Here is a 16,440-nt window from a genome sequence, read left to right on the forward strand (position 1 = left end):
ACAACATGAACAGTTCATTCATAACAAAAACAGATATAGATGCAAGCAGGTCAGTTAGGTGATGGTGAAGTTCTCTTCTGATTGTTTCTATTGCTAAGGTGCTCCCCTCCCTGCCACCTCCCCTGTGAGTGGGAGAAAGGAGGAATTGAAAATTTGTAAAAATATGCAATAGTCACTAAGGAGGATGGGAGAGTGAATGCATTAGGGAAATGTGGTAGGATACCAAATGGCACTAAGAGACCACAATTTTTGCTGGTAATCACCATCTTAAAGTAGAATGCTCAGGTGTGTTTTTCTTCAGCCACATTACCATGTTCAAGGCATAGACAGAAAATTAGATTATACCAGGAATGGGGTTGTACTGGGCAGGTTCAATAAACTAGTTAAATTATAGCCTTATAATATCTCACATGAACTTTTTAAAATCACTAGACCGACTCAAACTGTCAATAAGGGTGATTAAATTAGGGAAAAATGACCAACACATATAATAGTTTTACATAATGTGGTCAATTCTGTTTTAAAACTTAGTTTTGATTGATTCATCATTTTAAAACACCTAATTAAGAGTAAAAACATATATAACAGTTAGAAATATGGTTAACTGCTTCACTGAAAGTAATTTATCAACTAATAATGTCAGTCATTACCTGCTTCTTTCATGGAAATCCGGTCTATCATCCCTTTTAATATATAAATGTTGCCTGATAAAGTCTTAAGTTTGTTGTGCTTAATCCGTTCTATAATTACATTACTGTGCCAATATATGTTAGTGATGTCTCTAGGAGAAAATAGCGTAGTTAAGGCCAAAATATTCACATTTTACCAATAATCACAATGTACATATATAAGCATACAAATTATACTAAAAAGTAATAAATTTGCACCCCAGCTACATTCGCAGTGTTATTCATCTAATTACAAAACATCTGAGGGCCAAACATTGCAGAACTCAACTGCCTTGCTAATGTGATCCTCAGAATATGTGCCAAACTGTACTGTGGCCAAACCAAACCACTAATATAAAATTTATCCTCATCAAGGAAGCAGGGGCCTTCTCTAAATAACTGATGCTGACAATGCCTGCAACTTCATCTTAACTAATGCCAACTTTCCAAAGAATGATTTTCCTGTCCCTCTCCTCAGAGCCTATACTGTGTTAGATTTCATGCAGTTATATAGTTTGGATCCCTCTAATCTTGCGGGTTTTTTTTACCCTCACTACACAGCCAAGTGTTTTTACCTTCCTCTTTAAAAAGTACCAAAAAGAGGTTCCAGTTGGGAAAAAAACAAACTGTAGAATCAAATCACTAACCCATAAATCTACTCTTCTTATTTCCTTAAATGATGCTAAGAATATAAAACAGAAAGAACAAAACTTTAAGATGTATTAGATAGATGTTGAACACTCCCAATTCATCAGATAAACATACTAAATACAAGCATAATATGACAGTGAAGTTCCTTTCATTTGGTCAAATGGGATTAAACTCCTACTATTTTAATACAGTGATCTTGTTCCTTTTTATTTTATTTAACTAACATTTAAATAGCACTCTAAAAGCACTGTCTTCAAGTCTTAAAAATATTAATTTAATACTCAAAATAACGCAAGAATGGGTAATATTATTATCACCACTGCACAGAGAAAGAGACTGAAACTGAAAAAGGATAAGTAACTTGTCCAGGTCATATAGCTTGGAAGATAGCAGCAAAAGGGATTCCAACAAGGCAACATAGACTGTCTCTTTGATATTAAGGAAATGGGCACAAGACAAGCAGAAATAGAGTGGGAAAGGCAGATTTTAAATAATCAACTTACAAACTTCTAGGTAAGTACCCTGACCAGTAATATCCTGTATTATTTTCTTACAACCTTTTATTACAAATATTGTACCACTAAGAAATTGGTTTCGAAAAAAAGGAAATGGTGGTAAGAGAGTAGCAGAATTAGGCAAAGCCCACTTACCTGATGATACTTTTGCTTTAGGGATAACCAGAAAGTGCCAATGATTACCTAATATGTAGCTGTATGGCAAAGTTTTAAATAATTCTGATTCCTTTTCTGGATCAGTAATTTAAATCTGGTTGTCCCAATTTACATGTGAGAATCTGAACTGAAATGCATGTAGTAAATATTAGCTAACTATATGTAATTAAGCAGAGAATACCAGTCCACTTATTAGAACCTCTGAAAAAAAAAATAAAGCGCTGTGTATATAAATTTGAGCTGTTACTATTCTAAAAGTAACTTAACAGGCAAAACCAAGAAAGCTGTTCACAATCAACATGGTCAGGTACTGCATAGTCATTTTACTTTCCTGTCTTCAGTCTGTAAACTTGTTAGAAAGTCTTTTGTTTTGTAGGAGGATGCTATTTTCCATCAATCTCCTTTAAGCTCTTATACATGAGTATCTTACTTTGTTATACATTTTATAAAATATTGAAATGTTATACTTACGTCAATTTTCCTTCTACACATATAGCAGTATTATTATTGATGACTTTAATCATCCATTCCTGTAGTTGGACCACCTAATCAGCATAAAATGAAGTATATATTCCCTGTATTACTTGTAGCATAAATATTACAAAATCAATTTACATTAAATTAAAAGAAAAACTCATATAAGTAATGCAAATGATTCCTTAGTGCTCATCTATATAAGAATCACATTCTATTTCAAATAGTAATAAGGCATGGGGTGCCTGGGTGGCTAAGTCGGTTAAGTGTCCAACCACAGCCTGGGTCATGATCTCACAGTTTGTGAGTTCAAGCCCCGCATCAGGCTCTGTGCTGACAGCTCAGAGGTTGGAGCCTGCTTCGGATTCTGTATCTCCCTCTCTCTGCCCTTCCCCTGCTCACATTCTCTGTCTCCCTCTCAAAAATAAATAAACATTAAAAAAAAATTTTTTAATAGTAACAAGGTAAAAACTCTTAAATATAATGAAACAGAAAAGAGGGAGAATGAATGGGGGTTATACTGCATAATTTGCTCTCCAATCCAAAATCAATTATACTTCAAATATTATGTCAAATATTTCCACCACTGGAGAAAAAAAATTACCTAAAATTCTAAGGTATCCATTAAAGACAAAAGACCTAACTTAGAAAAAAGAATCAGTTATATAGTATACACTTCACCGTCACTCTTATCCCCTAAAAAATACAGCATTTTGTTTTTGCAAGGTTGATTTTGAGTTGCATTCAGTTTTTTCTAAACTATGAAGGTGATTGCTAATAATCTGTATTTAACAGCAATCTATCCCAAAGCAAACATCTAAACAGCTCAGAAAATTCTTTATTTTAGGACAAAATACAATTGTAGAGGAAAATTTCTATGAATGTCTGTATGAAGGAATTGCTTTTATTGACTAACAATTTAACACTGAACTATTTCTGATGAGAAATTCAGCAAAAGTCATAAAGTAATTTGAATAGCCATTTACTTTACATATAAAAAATTACAAATTTATAAAGATAAATTCTTCACTGGTAGTTTTATGCTAAGCCAGAAAAATGTGCTAAAATGGAAGGTGCTCTTAATTATTGCACTTCTCAATTATGTTCATTTTAATTTTTATTTTTTTTCCTCAGTTATGTTCATTTTTAAAGTTACAGGTAGAACTTGGGGAACAGGCAATGAAATTCCTTTTTTCTTTTTAACACTTCCACATCTGGAATTACCTAAGATAGATCAAAGAACAGACAGATGTAGATGATATTAAAAATAAAAACCACTAGGCAGTGCTCCAAGCACCTTAGATTCAATGACTCATGTTAACCTTGTAACACTAGGAGGCAGGTAATATTATCCTCATTTTATAAAGAAAAACTACAAAGTCTAGTTAAATACCTTGTCCATGTCACATGCAGCTAGTGAGGGGCACAGTGGGGTTACAAATTTGGGAATTCTGGCTCTAGTATCTTGTGCCATCCTGCTTACATAAAATATCAAAATGTTTATTCATAGTCATTCAGCAAATATTTCTTGAGCTCTACTATGTGCCAGGCACTGTTTTAGGCAGTGGGTTTTGGCAAGAAAAAAAATAAAACGGCTGCCCTATTAGAGCAAATGTGTAATGTGTGTGTGCATGCACGTATAAGCACAGGGGTTGAGGGGGGAGAGGATGTGTGGAAGCAAGTCGACTGGTGGTGGTTATATCCAAACAAATGGACAAATAATGTCTGCCAGTGATAATTATCAAAAATAAGTACAAGGGGAGAAGTAGGGGGATCCATACTTCCCGTGTCTCTCAAAGAAAGAAGTGCAGAAGCCAGAGGACTTTGAACCCCAGAGCCTGGGAGGAAAAGAGACTGAATCTACCAGGAAGAAAACAGGAAAACTGGAGAAAAGATAGGTGGGTGACTGCGAACTGGGGGAGATAAAAAGGGCTGTGTGGGCACGGAGGTGAGAGACTCCCTTCCGCAGAAAAACAAAGGAAACAGAAAAAGCGGCTAGGGAAGTGCAGGACCATATCTGGACAGGAGAAAGACCTCAGACTGAGACTGAGAGGGATCCTATCTCTAACTGAGGGGCTTTCTTTGCACTGGGGTCGGCTGCCTGTCCACGCACCTGGGTAGGTCAGGGGAGCAGTCTGCAGTTGGAGAAAGTGATTCCCTCCCTGCGGGGCTGCGCGATAGTACAAAGCCTGCCTGCGTCTGCCATCCCCGGGCTCAGTGGCTGGGCTGAGGACACAGGCCGCAGTAGGAGAAGGAGGCCCCCTCCCTGGAGTGCTGTGGGAAAAGACAAAGCCTGCCTGTGTATGCCACCCCAGGGGGCTCCCCAGCAAGGTAGGTCGGCTGGCTGCACAGTCTACAATAGGAGAAAGTGGCCCCCTCCCTGGAGTGCTGTGGGAAAAGACAAAGCCTGCCTGTGTATGCCACCCCAGGGGGCTCCCCAGCAAGGTAGGTCGGCTGGCTGCGCAGTCTACAATAGGAGAAAGTGGCCCCCTCCCTGGAGTGCTGTGGGAAAAGACAAAGCCTGCCTGTGTCCGCCTGCGTTCACCACCCCTGGCGGCAATTACTGCGGTGCAGTCTGCAGTAGGAGAAGGCAATCCTCCCTGAAGTGCAGAGGCACAGACATATCCAGCCAGGACCACATATCGGGCTGCATTGAGAGAAGCTTCCCCAGTGCCAGAGTGCACGGAACGGGACTTTGAGTCCTAGCCAAGCACAGGGTCAGGGGAGTTGGCAGAGAGAGAAGGAATGCCCCGTCTGCAGCCATGGCACAGTGAGGATGACTCAAACTGAGTCCACCGGGTCCAGCTCTGTGGAGAAGAGACTAGGGAATCACCATCTCCCCGCTGCCGCCACCACCACCACCATCACCACCAAGGCAGGGCCTCAGGGATCACTCAAGGGGCCCACAGTGGAGGTGGGTCCAGACTACACCAAACCATGCCCCTTTGCACTGGGTAACTAACTGCCTATCTACCAGAGCGGGACAGACCCTGCGGACAGCTCCTCCAAACAAGTGCAGCAGCGTTGCCTGGATTAACTCTAGGTCAATTCTGGATATATAGATATATTCTACCCACCCCATTTCTCCTCCTTATCTCTTCCTTCCCCTAGGCTGGTTACTCTGGTTATTGGTCTAAACAGACATATTCAATCCATTGTCTTGATACATGTTCTACACCTCCTTCTTAACACTCCCTTCTCTCTCTCTGAAATAATCAAGCCATATAGTTTCTCTGTCTAGGTAACTTTATCTTTGTTTCATTTTCTCCGCCTCCTTCTTTATTTTCCTTTCTCTCTCTCTGGATTAAGCCTTTTAGTCTCTCTGCCTCGTCAATGTTTATTTTTTCTCCCCCCCAACCCCCGCCTCCTGTCATTTCTCTCTTTGTATGTGCTCCTCCTTCAGCACTGCCTCCACCCTCTTCATTACTTGTAGTTGGTGTTTTGGGGTTTCTTGTTTTTAGTCTTTAGATTTTTGTTTTTGTTTATTTGTTTGTTTGTGTTGTTTGTGTGTTTGCATGTTTTTGTCTCCTGTTTGTCTATCTGTTCTCCTTTACAGGGCTAATCCAAAGAACAAATCAAAGCACACCTGGTGGGGGGTCCAAAATATCACTAAGAGTAGAGTAATAAAATAACCAAAGTCACAACAACAGACAGCAAGTAACAATCTTCGAAAAAACACCTCCTGAAGGGCCAGGCTGTGGACAGTGTATGACCCTCCTTTAATATAGCAGTGCTCGCAGGTGCAGAGCACACAACAAGCTTTTAAAACACATAAGGGACAGAAAACTAGCCAAAATGATGAAACGGAAGAATTCTCCTCAAGAGAAATTCCAGTAAGTAGCAACAGCTAATGAACTAATCAAACCAATTTAAGTGATATAAGTGAACAAGAATTTAGAATAATAGTCATAAAATTAATTGCTGGGCTTGAAAAAAGCACAGAGGACAGCAGAGAATCTACTGCTACAGAGATCAAGGGACTCAAAAACAGTCATGATGAATGAAAAAATGCTATAAATGAAGTGCAAAATAAAACTGAGGTGGCCACAGTGTGGACTGAAGAGGCAGAGGGGAGAATAGGTGAATGAGAAGATAAAATTATGGAAAAAGAGGAAGCTGAGAAAAAGATTAAAAAATCCAGGAATACGAGGGGAGGATTAGAGAACTAAGGGGTGCAATCAAATGGAAGAATATCTGTATCATAGGAATTCCAGAAGATGAAAAGAGAAAGAAAAGGGCTGAAGATGTACTTGAACAATTCATAGCTGAGAACTTCCCCAATCTGGGGAAGGAAACAGGCAGTGAAATCCAAGATGCACAGAGTACTCCCATCAGATGAAACTTGAATCGATCTGCTGCATGACATATCATAGTGAAAGTGGCAAAATACAAGAATAAGGAGAGAATTCTGAAAGCAGCTAGGGATAAACAGGCCTTAACATACAAAGGTAGACATATAAGGGTAGTAGCAGACTTATGTACTGAAACTTGGCAGGCCAGAAAGGAATGACAGGAAATCTTCAATGTGATGAACAGGAAAAATATGTAGCCAAGAATCCTTTATCCAGCAAGCCTGTAATTCAGAATAGGAAAGATAAAGGTTTTCCCAAACAAACAAAAACTGAAGGAATTCATCACCACTAAACCAGCCCTACAAGAGATCCTAAGGGGAACTCTGCGAGTGAAATGTTGCAAGGACCACAAAGTACCAGAGACATCACTACAAGCATGAAACCTACAGACATCACAATGACTCTAAACCCATATCTGTCAATAATAACACTGAATGTAAATGGACTAAATACTCCAACCAAAAGACAGAGGGTATCAGAATGGACAAAAAAACAAGACCCATCTCTCTGCTGTCTACAAGAGACTCATTTTAGACCTGAGGACACCTTCAGATTGAAAGTGAGGGGATGGAGAACTATCTGTCATGTTACTGGAAGTCAAAAGAAAGCTGGAGTAGCCATACTTACATCAAACAAACTCGACTTTAAATTAAAGGCTGTAACAAGAGATGAAGAAGGGCATTATATAATAATTACAGGGTCTATCCATCAGGAAAAGCAAACAATTATAAATGTCTATGCACCGAATTCGGCAACACCCAAATATATAAAACAATCACAAACATGAGCAATCTTACTGATAAGAATGTGGTAACTACAGGGGACATTAATACTCTACTTACAACAATGGACAGATCATCTAGACAGAGAATCAATAAAGAAACAAGAACCCTGAATGATACATTGGACCGGATAGACTTGACAGATATATTTAGAACTCTGCATTCCAAAGCAACAAAATATACTTTCTTCTTGAGTGCACATGGAAATTCTCTAAGATAGATCACATACTGGGCCACAAAACAGCCTTTAATAAGTATAAAATAACTGAGATCATACCATGCACACTTTCAGATCACAATGCTATGAAGTTTGAAATCAACCACAGGAAAAAGTCTGGAAAACCTCCAAAAGCATGGAGTTTGAACATCCTACTAAAGAATGAATGGGTCAACCAGGCAATTAGAGAAGAAATTAAAAAATATATGGAAACAAAATGAAAATACAACAATTCAAACGCTTTGGGATGCAGCGAAGGCAGTCCTGAGAGGAAAATGCATTGCAATCCAGGCCTATCTCAAGAAACAAGAAAAATCCCAAATACAAAATCGAATAGCACACCTAAAGAAACTAGAAGCAAAACAGCAAAGACACCTCAAACCCAGCAGAAAAAGAGAAATAATAAAGATCAGAGCAGAAATAAACAATACAGAATCCAAAAAAAACAGTAGATCAGATCAATGAAACCAAGAGTTGGTTTTTTGAAAAAATAAGCAAAATTGATAAACCTCTAGCCAGGCTTCTCAAAAAGAAAAGAGAGAGGACCCAAATAGATAAAATCACAAATGAAAATGAAATTATTACAATCAATCCCTGAGAAATTTTCAGGGAATACTATGAAAAATTATATGCCACCAAACTGGACAACCTGGAAGAAACGGACAAATTCCTAAGCACCCACACAGTTCCAAAACTCAAATGGGAAGAAACAGAAAATTTGAACAGGCCCATAAATAGGGAAGATATTAAATCAGTTATCAAAAATCTCCCAAATGGGGCACCTGGATGGGGCTCAGTCAGTTGAGCGTCCGACTTTGGCTCAGGTCATGATCTCACGGTCTGTGAGTTCGAGCCCCATGTCAGGCTCTGTGCTGACACCTCAAAGCCTGGAGCTTGCTTCGGATTTTGTGTCTCCCTCTCTCTCTGCCCCTCCCCCACTCATGCTCTGTCTCTCTCTCTCTCTGTCAAAAATAAATAAACATTAAAAAATAAAAATAAAAATCTCCCAACAAATAAAACTCCAGGACCAGATGGCTTCCCTGGTGAATTCTACCGGACATTTAAGCAGAGATAATACCTATCTTTCTCAAGCTGTTCCAAAAAACAGAAAGGGAAGGAAAACTTCCAGACTTATTCTATGAAGCCACCATTACTTTGATTTCCAAACCAGAGAAACCCAGCAAAAAACGAGAACTACAGGCCAATATCCCTGATGAATATGGATGCAAAAATTCTCAACAAGATACTAGCAAATTGAATTCAACAGCATATAAAAAGAATTATTCACCATGATCAAGTGGGATTCATTCCTGGGTTGCAGGGCTGGTTCAATATTTGCAAATCAATCAATGTGATACATCATATTAATAAAAGATAAGAACCATATGATCCTGTCACTAGATGTAGAAAAAGCATTTGACAAAATACAGCATCCTTTCTTAATAAAAGCCCTCCAGAAAGTTGGGATACAAGGAACATACTTAAACATCATAAGAGTCACTTATGAAAAGCCCACAGTTAATATCCTCAATGCGGAAAAACTGAGAGCTTTCCGCCTGAGATCAGCAACACAACAGGGATGTCCACTCCCACCACTGTCGTTTAACATAGAATTGGAAGTCCTAAAAAAAAAAAAAAAAAAAAAAAAAAAAAAAAAAGAATTGGAAGTCCTAGCATCAGCAATCAGACAACAAAAGGAAATCAAAGGCATCAAAATTGGCAAAGATGAAGTCAAACTTTCACTTTTCACAGACAACATGATACTCTACATGGAAAACCTCACAGACTCCAAAAGTCTGCTGGAACTGATACATGAATTCAGCAAAGTCACAGGGTACCAAATCAATGTACAGAAATTGGTTGCATTTTTATACACCAATAATGAAGCAACAGAAAGAGAAATAAAGGAACTGATCCCATTCACAGTTGCACCCAGAACCACAAAATATCTAGAAATAAACCTAACCAAAGAGGTAAAAGATCTGTATGCTGAAAACTATAGGAAGCTTATGAAGGAAACTGAAGAAGATACAAAGAAATGGAAAAACATTCCATGCTCATGGATTCGAAGAATAAATATTGTTAAAACGTTAATACTACCCAAAACAATCTACACATTCAATGCAATTCCAATCAAAACTGCACTGGCATTCTTCTCAAAACTAGAACAAACAATTCTAAAATTTGTATGGAACCACAAAAGACCCCAAATAGCCAAGGTAATACTGAAGAAAACCAAAGTGGGAGGCATCACAATCCCAGACTTTTAGCCTCTACTACAAAGCTATAATCATCAAGACAGCATGGTATTGGCACAAAAACAGACACATAGACCAATGGAATAGAAAAGAGACTCCAGAATTGGACCCACAAAAGTATGGCCAACTCATCTTTGACAAAGCAGGAAAGAATATCCAATGGAAAAAAGACAGTCTCTTTAACAAATGGTGCTGGGAGAACTGGACAGCAACATGCAGAAGGAGAATAAAACTAGACCACTTTCTTACACCATTCACAAAAATAAACTCAAAATGGATGAAGGACCTGAATGTGAGACAGGAAACCATCAAACCCTAGAGGAGAAAGCAGGAAAAAACCTCTCTGACCTCAGCCACAGCAATTTCTTACTCGATACATCTCCAAAGGCAAGGGAATTAAAAGCAAACATGAACTATTGGGACTTCATCAAGATAAAAAGCTTCTGCAATGCAAAGGAAACAATCAACAAAACTAAAAGGCAACTGACAGAATGGGAAAAGATATTTGCAAATGGCATATCGGATAAAGGGCTAGTATCCAAAATCTATGAAGAACTCACCAAACTTCACACCCGAAAAACAAATAATCTAGTGAAGAAATGGGCAGAAGACAAGAATAGACATTTTTCTAAAGAAGACATCCAGACGGCCAACAGGCACATGAAAAGATGCTCAATGTTATTCCTCATCAGGGAAATACAAATCAAAACCACACTGAGATACCACCTCGTGCCTGTCAGAGTGACTAAAATGAACAAATCAGGAGACTATTGATGCTGGAGAGGATGTGGGGAAATGGGAACCTTCTTGCACTGTTGGTGGGAATGCAAACTAATGCAGCCGCTCTGGAAGACAGTGTGAAAGTTCCTCAAAAAATTAAAAATAGATCTACCCTATGACCAGCAATAGCACTGCTAGGAATTTACCCAAGGGATACAGGAGTGGTGATGCGTAGGGGCCCTTGTACTGCAATGTTTATAGCAGCACTTTCAACAGTAGCCAAATTATGGAAAGAGCCTAAATGTCCATCAACTGATGAATGGATAAAGAAATTGTGGTTTATGTATACAATGGAATACTACTTGGCAATGACAAAGAATGAAATCTGGCCATTTGTAGCAACGGGGATGGAACTGGAGAGTATTATGGTAAGTGAAGTAAGTCAGGCAGAGAAAGAAAGGTATCGTATGTTTTCACTCCTACGTGGATCCTGAGAAACTTAACAGAAGTCCATGGGGGAGGTCAAGGGGGGAAAAACGTTACAGAGAGGGAAGGAGGCAAACCATAATAGACTCTTACATACTGAGAACAAACTGAGGGTTGATGGGGGTTGGGGGAGAGGGGAAATGGGTGATGGGCATTGAGGAGGGCACCTGTTGGGATGAGCGCTGGATGTTGTATGGAAACCAATTTCACAATAAATTATATTTAATATAAAAAATAAAAAAAATTCTCCCTGTTCATGTTCAAAATAAAAAAAATAGTAAGTATAAGGAATACTTACTTAGTCATGGAAGGTCTTGGAACAGAGAAATGAATAAAGTGAGGAATAAGCCATATGGGTATCTCGGAGTAGAGTCTTCCAGGCAAAGGGAACACATACAAAGGCCCTTAGCAGATAGCACAGAGGGCAAAGTAGCTTGAAAGGAGTAATCAAGAGAGCAAGGGGTAGGCATGTCCAGGACGAAATTATGTAGAGTCTTGTAAACTATGGTAAAGGCTTAGGGTTTTCTCTTGAAGACAGAAAGTTTAGAGGATTTGGAGCAGAGTAATGAGATGATTTATTATTTTAAGGGGCTACTAGGTAGAAATTGGACTATATAAAAAATCTGGCTTCTTTCTGGAGAGGGAGGCAACAGAGGAAGCAGGGAGACCATTAGTGTACATATATAATACAAGAAATTATAGTGCTCTGGACCACTAAGCAGTGATTGGATAGTGAGAAGTGGCCAAATTCAGGACAGCAGAATCAAGAGGATTTCCTCAAGGTTTGGATGTGGTGTATAAGAGAAAAACAAGAGTCTCAAGTAAATCTAAAAATTTTTAACCTAAGTATTTGGGGAAATGGTATTACTATGTACTAATATTAAAAAAAAACAGAGAAGTTTTGGGGGGGAACAAATCATATTAAATCTAAAATTCCTATTAGATCTCAATGAAGAAGTCATACAGACAACTGAATATGTGAGTGTGGGATTCAGGAGAATGTTCTGGACTGGAGACATGTATTTGGGAACTATCAGCAGAGAAATGGAATTTAAAGCTATAGCACTGGATATAGAGTCTTGTAAGTGTGAATAGATACTAGAGAGTCAGTTTCTAGGACTGATTTGGGGGAATTCCAACATTACGGGTTGTGACAAGAGGAAGCAGCAAAGGGGAATGAGAAAAATGGCCAGTGAGATAATAGAAAATCAAGAGTGAAATATCCTGAATTAAAAAAAAAAAAAAAAGTGATACATTTTAAGAAGGATGTTTTGATTCACTGTGTTAAACCTTTGTAAGCAATGTAACAGTAAGAAATAATAACCATTGGGCTTGGTGATAAGGAGATTACTGGTGAGTCTAAAAAGGACAACTTTAATGGAGGGGTGATTATAAATGTCCAAAGTGGAACATATTTAAGAGGGAATGAGAAGAAATGAAAACTGTGAATACATATAACTCTTTCAAGGTGTTTTGCAGTTAAGTAGAAACAAACAAAAATTGGATGGTAGATGAAATGGGATAGGGAGTAAAAGGAAGGTGGGCTTAGTTTTGTTTTTTGTTTTTTTTTTTAAATGCAGGCTCTGCCCCTCCCCTGCTTGTGCTCTCTCTCTCAAAATAGATAAATAAACTTAAAAAAAAAATGGGGCACCTGGGTGGCTCAGTCAATTAAGCATCCTTTGGTCTCAGCTCAGGTCATGATCCTATGGTTTGTGGGTTCAAGCCCCATGCCGGGGTTGGCACTGACAGTGAGGACCCTGTTTGGGATTCTTTCTCTACCCCTTCCCTGCTTGTGCTCTCTTTCTCTCTTAAAATAAACTTAAAAAAATAAAATAAAATGCAAGCCACGTTTCCACACGTTTCTATGCTAATGGAATGATCCAAAAGAGAGGAAACAAGGGGATAATGAGAGGGACAAAATCTTTTAGGTGGTAAGAGGAAATGAACTGGCCTTGAAAAGGGAGCACAAGGGGCGCCTGGGTGGCTCAGTCAGTTGAGCGTCTGAATTTGGCTCAGGTCATGACCTCATGGTTCCTGAGTTCAAGCCCTGCATCAGGCTCTGTGCTGACAGTTCAAAGCCTGGAGCCTGTTTCAGATTCTGTGTCTTCCTCTCTCTCTGTTCTTCCCCTGCTTGTACTCTCTCTCTCTCTTAAAAATAAATCAGCATTAAAAAAAATTAAAAAATAAAAGAAATGGGAGCACAAATTGTTCATATAACAGAAGGGAAAGCAGAATATGTAGATGAAGCAGTAAGTAGATTGGCAGATTTAATAATGGGAATATAAGGCTCTCAATAAGTTGAGAATGAGGAGGAGAGAGATTTGGCGATCTTAAGAGAGAAAGAGCATGAAATATTATTCTATGAAAGTCAGAGTGTAGGGTGGATTGACAAGTGAAGTGTAGCAGGACTGATATGCAATATTGAGAGTCCACTTGAGGTTTGTTGTCAAATTTAAAATGAGACCAGTCAGTATGGTTGTGCATTTTGTTCCAGCTGCTGCTTCTTAGATATAGGTATATAGCAAAAGAAGAGATAATTTTAACTAAGGTCACAACTTTGTTAAAAGGGGACAGAAAGAAAAGCAATAGAGAACTAAAAGTTAAATCAAAAGAATGGTTATAATAATAAGGCCATGGAATTTGTGTCAGGTAAAGAGGGAAATGAGGACGAGAGAGTTGATGGACTAAAGATTGCCTTAGGTAGAGTATTGATAGTGGGGGAAGAAGAGTGGTAGGGGTAGAATTGTCTAGAAAGATAGGAGTTGGTGAGAGCAGGATGCTTGAAACTGAAAATCTGGTGCAGGTACTGGCAAAGACAAGGTATGATGTGACTAGAATAGTGGATAAGGGAAAGGTCGCTTAAGATCAAGAATTTAAGGGGGCCGGGGGCACCTGGGTGGCTCAGTCAATTGGGTGTCCAACTCTTGGCTTCAGCTCAGGTCATGATTTCACAGTTCATGAGTTCGAGCCCTGTGTCAGGCTCCACGCTGACAGGGCAGGGCCTGCTTAGAATTCTCTCTCTCCCCCTCTCTGCCCCTCTCCTGTTCACTCTATCCATATAAATAAACTTTAAAAATATAAAAAAAAATAATAATAATTCAAGGAGGCTGGATGGATTATCAATATGGATGTTGGTGTCACCAGAGTTGATGACAGAAGTAGTAACAGAGGAAAAAGTAACAGGTATTAAACACTTCAATAGTCATGCAACATGACTATATTGTATTTTATGTGACCACAAAAAGAGGAACAGGATCAATAAAGTTTTACAGCACATACATCAAAGAAGCTGGGGCAGGGGAGGGTTTCTGTTAAAGACAAAGAAGGAAAATGGCCTGAAACCGTAATGAGGAACAAAAGAGGCATATTATATCATCTCTAGGTCCGACAATGTGGGATATGGGAGAAAAAAGAACCACCATTTAAGAAGTCATATTCTGGTTATAGCAAAGTTAAGAAAAGTTCACAGAAGACTGAGAATATAAGATTTTGCTAATGACATACCTTGAGTTCAAGAGGGTACAATGTAATGTTTGGATAACTGGAGATGAGTGAGAGATAGTGTCAGAATTAGGGGATGTATAGAACTGTATAGAGATAAGAGTCTTGGGAGGCTTAGTCTTCTCGTAGTAAGATCAACAGCACTGTAGCAATGATAGTATTTGTGCTGTGGGATCTCCCATTACAGTTGTCCTCAAACTTTTTTGCTCAACCCATCTCACATGTTTTTAAAGCAAAATCTAAAAATTTTCATTGTAAGTCTAAATATTTGTGAATAATGCAACTTCTAAGAATACACTGAAATATAAAACTATGTTACATCACACTTTCAATTTAGATAGGATTTATTTTTTTTTAAGATTTTATTTTATTTTATTTATTTATTTTTTAAAGATTTTATTTTAAAGTAATCTCTAAGGGGCCAAGATGGTAGAACAGCACAGAAGTTTTTTTGCATCTCTCATCCCTGAAATGCAGCCAGATCAACACTAAACCATCTTGTACACGTAGGAAACTGATTTGAGGATTAACACAACAATTGTACAACCTAAACCACAGAACTCGGCAAGCACACTGCAGCATGGAGAGGTGATCTCGGGGAGAGAGAAGCCGCAGAGGTCAGGGAGCTGTTTTTGCTTGTGGAGAAAAGACGGAGACAGGGGAGAGTACAGGAAAAGCACCCCCCACCCTGAAAGCACCTGGAGAGTAACTGGAAGAGTGAAACAGCCACAAGGGACTGAACAAAAAAAGGAAGAAAGCAGAAAGAAGAAGGTTTAAATTCCATTAAGACTCTATAAACAGGGGGAGCACAGAGTCTGAACTCTGCAGCTCAATACCTGGCAGTGGTCTGGTGGGAAGGGCAAATCCCCAGGAACAGAGAGCAAGGTCCAAGGGCTCCTCGGGCCACATAAAGAGTGGCAGTTCCCCTCTGGGAGAACATCTGGTAGATGCTGTAGGCAAAGGTCCCAGGGGACCCTGGAGAACAAGCACATCTGCTGGTGTTGGAAGAAGGATGTTAAGGGGGAAGTCCGGTACCAAATGTATGTTGTGATTTGCCATAATCCCTGAAACGCTGCTGCTACATAATCACATGAACTTTTTCTGGGGCAAGCTGGCACCCAGCCACAGTCTCTGGGCATTGGCAGCAGCATAATCTCACGAATGAAACTCGGGGCAGGCCTGCACCCAGTCATTGCTCAGTAAGACCCTCCCCCAGGGGGTCTGAGAGGGAGGTCAAAGCTGCAGTCCCTCAGAAGTGAGGGGGGGTTGAGAAATACAGCCCCACTTATGATAAAACTTAGGAGGAGGTGCCTCCTGGCAGCCTGATGGCATGGTCACGGACACTGTAGAAGCGAGGAATGTATGGAAACTGGAGGCAAAGGAAGGATGCTTGATTACCGGTAGGGGAGAGCACAGAGTTCTGATACTAGAGACTGGGTAGCTGGGTGATGCCATTTTCAGCCCTCCCATGCATGCACATACATGCCTACATCTTCCATAACAATCCACCCCAGTAAGCTAAGCAGCACCATCTGGTAGAGAACAGAGCCATTACACTAAGTCCCGCCCAACTAGGCCAACCTCGTTCTTGAAGAACACAAGTCTCTCCTTCTGCTTAGTTTACAGACTATTAAGTGCTTCATAGTTTGACTTCTAGGGG

The 16,440-nt window shown here is 39.4% G+C and overlaps 1 protein-coding gene across 6 annotated transcripts in view; it reads right to left on the reverse strand.

Moving 5' to 3' along the window:
* The window catches only part of MIS18BP1 (MIS18 binding protein 1), a 58,577-nt gene that overhangs the window by 28,112 nt on the left and 14,025 nt on the right, over positions 1-16,440 (reverse strand). For all 6 annotated transcript variants that reach the window (XM_042943074.1, XM_042943072.1, XM_042943069.1 and 3 more), the window contains 2 exons: positions 2,462-2,535; positions 651-781 (listed from right to left, as the gene is read on the reverse strand). In XM_042943074.1, coding sequence (XP_042799008.1) covers positions 651-781; positions 2,462-2,535 — 205 coding nt within the window. The remainder of the gene's footprint in view (positions 1-650; positions 782-2,461; positions 2,536-16,440) is intronic.

Source organism: Panthera leo, chromosome B3, assembly GCF_018350215.1.
Source record: "Panthera leo isolate Ple1 chromosome B3, P.leo_Ple1_pat1.1, whole genome shotgun sequence".
NCBI classification, from domain to species: Eukaryota; Metazoa; Chordata; class Mammalia; order Carnivora; family Felidae; genus Panthera; species Panthera leo.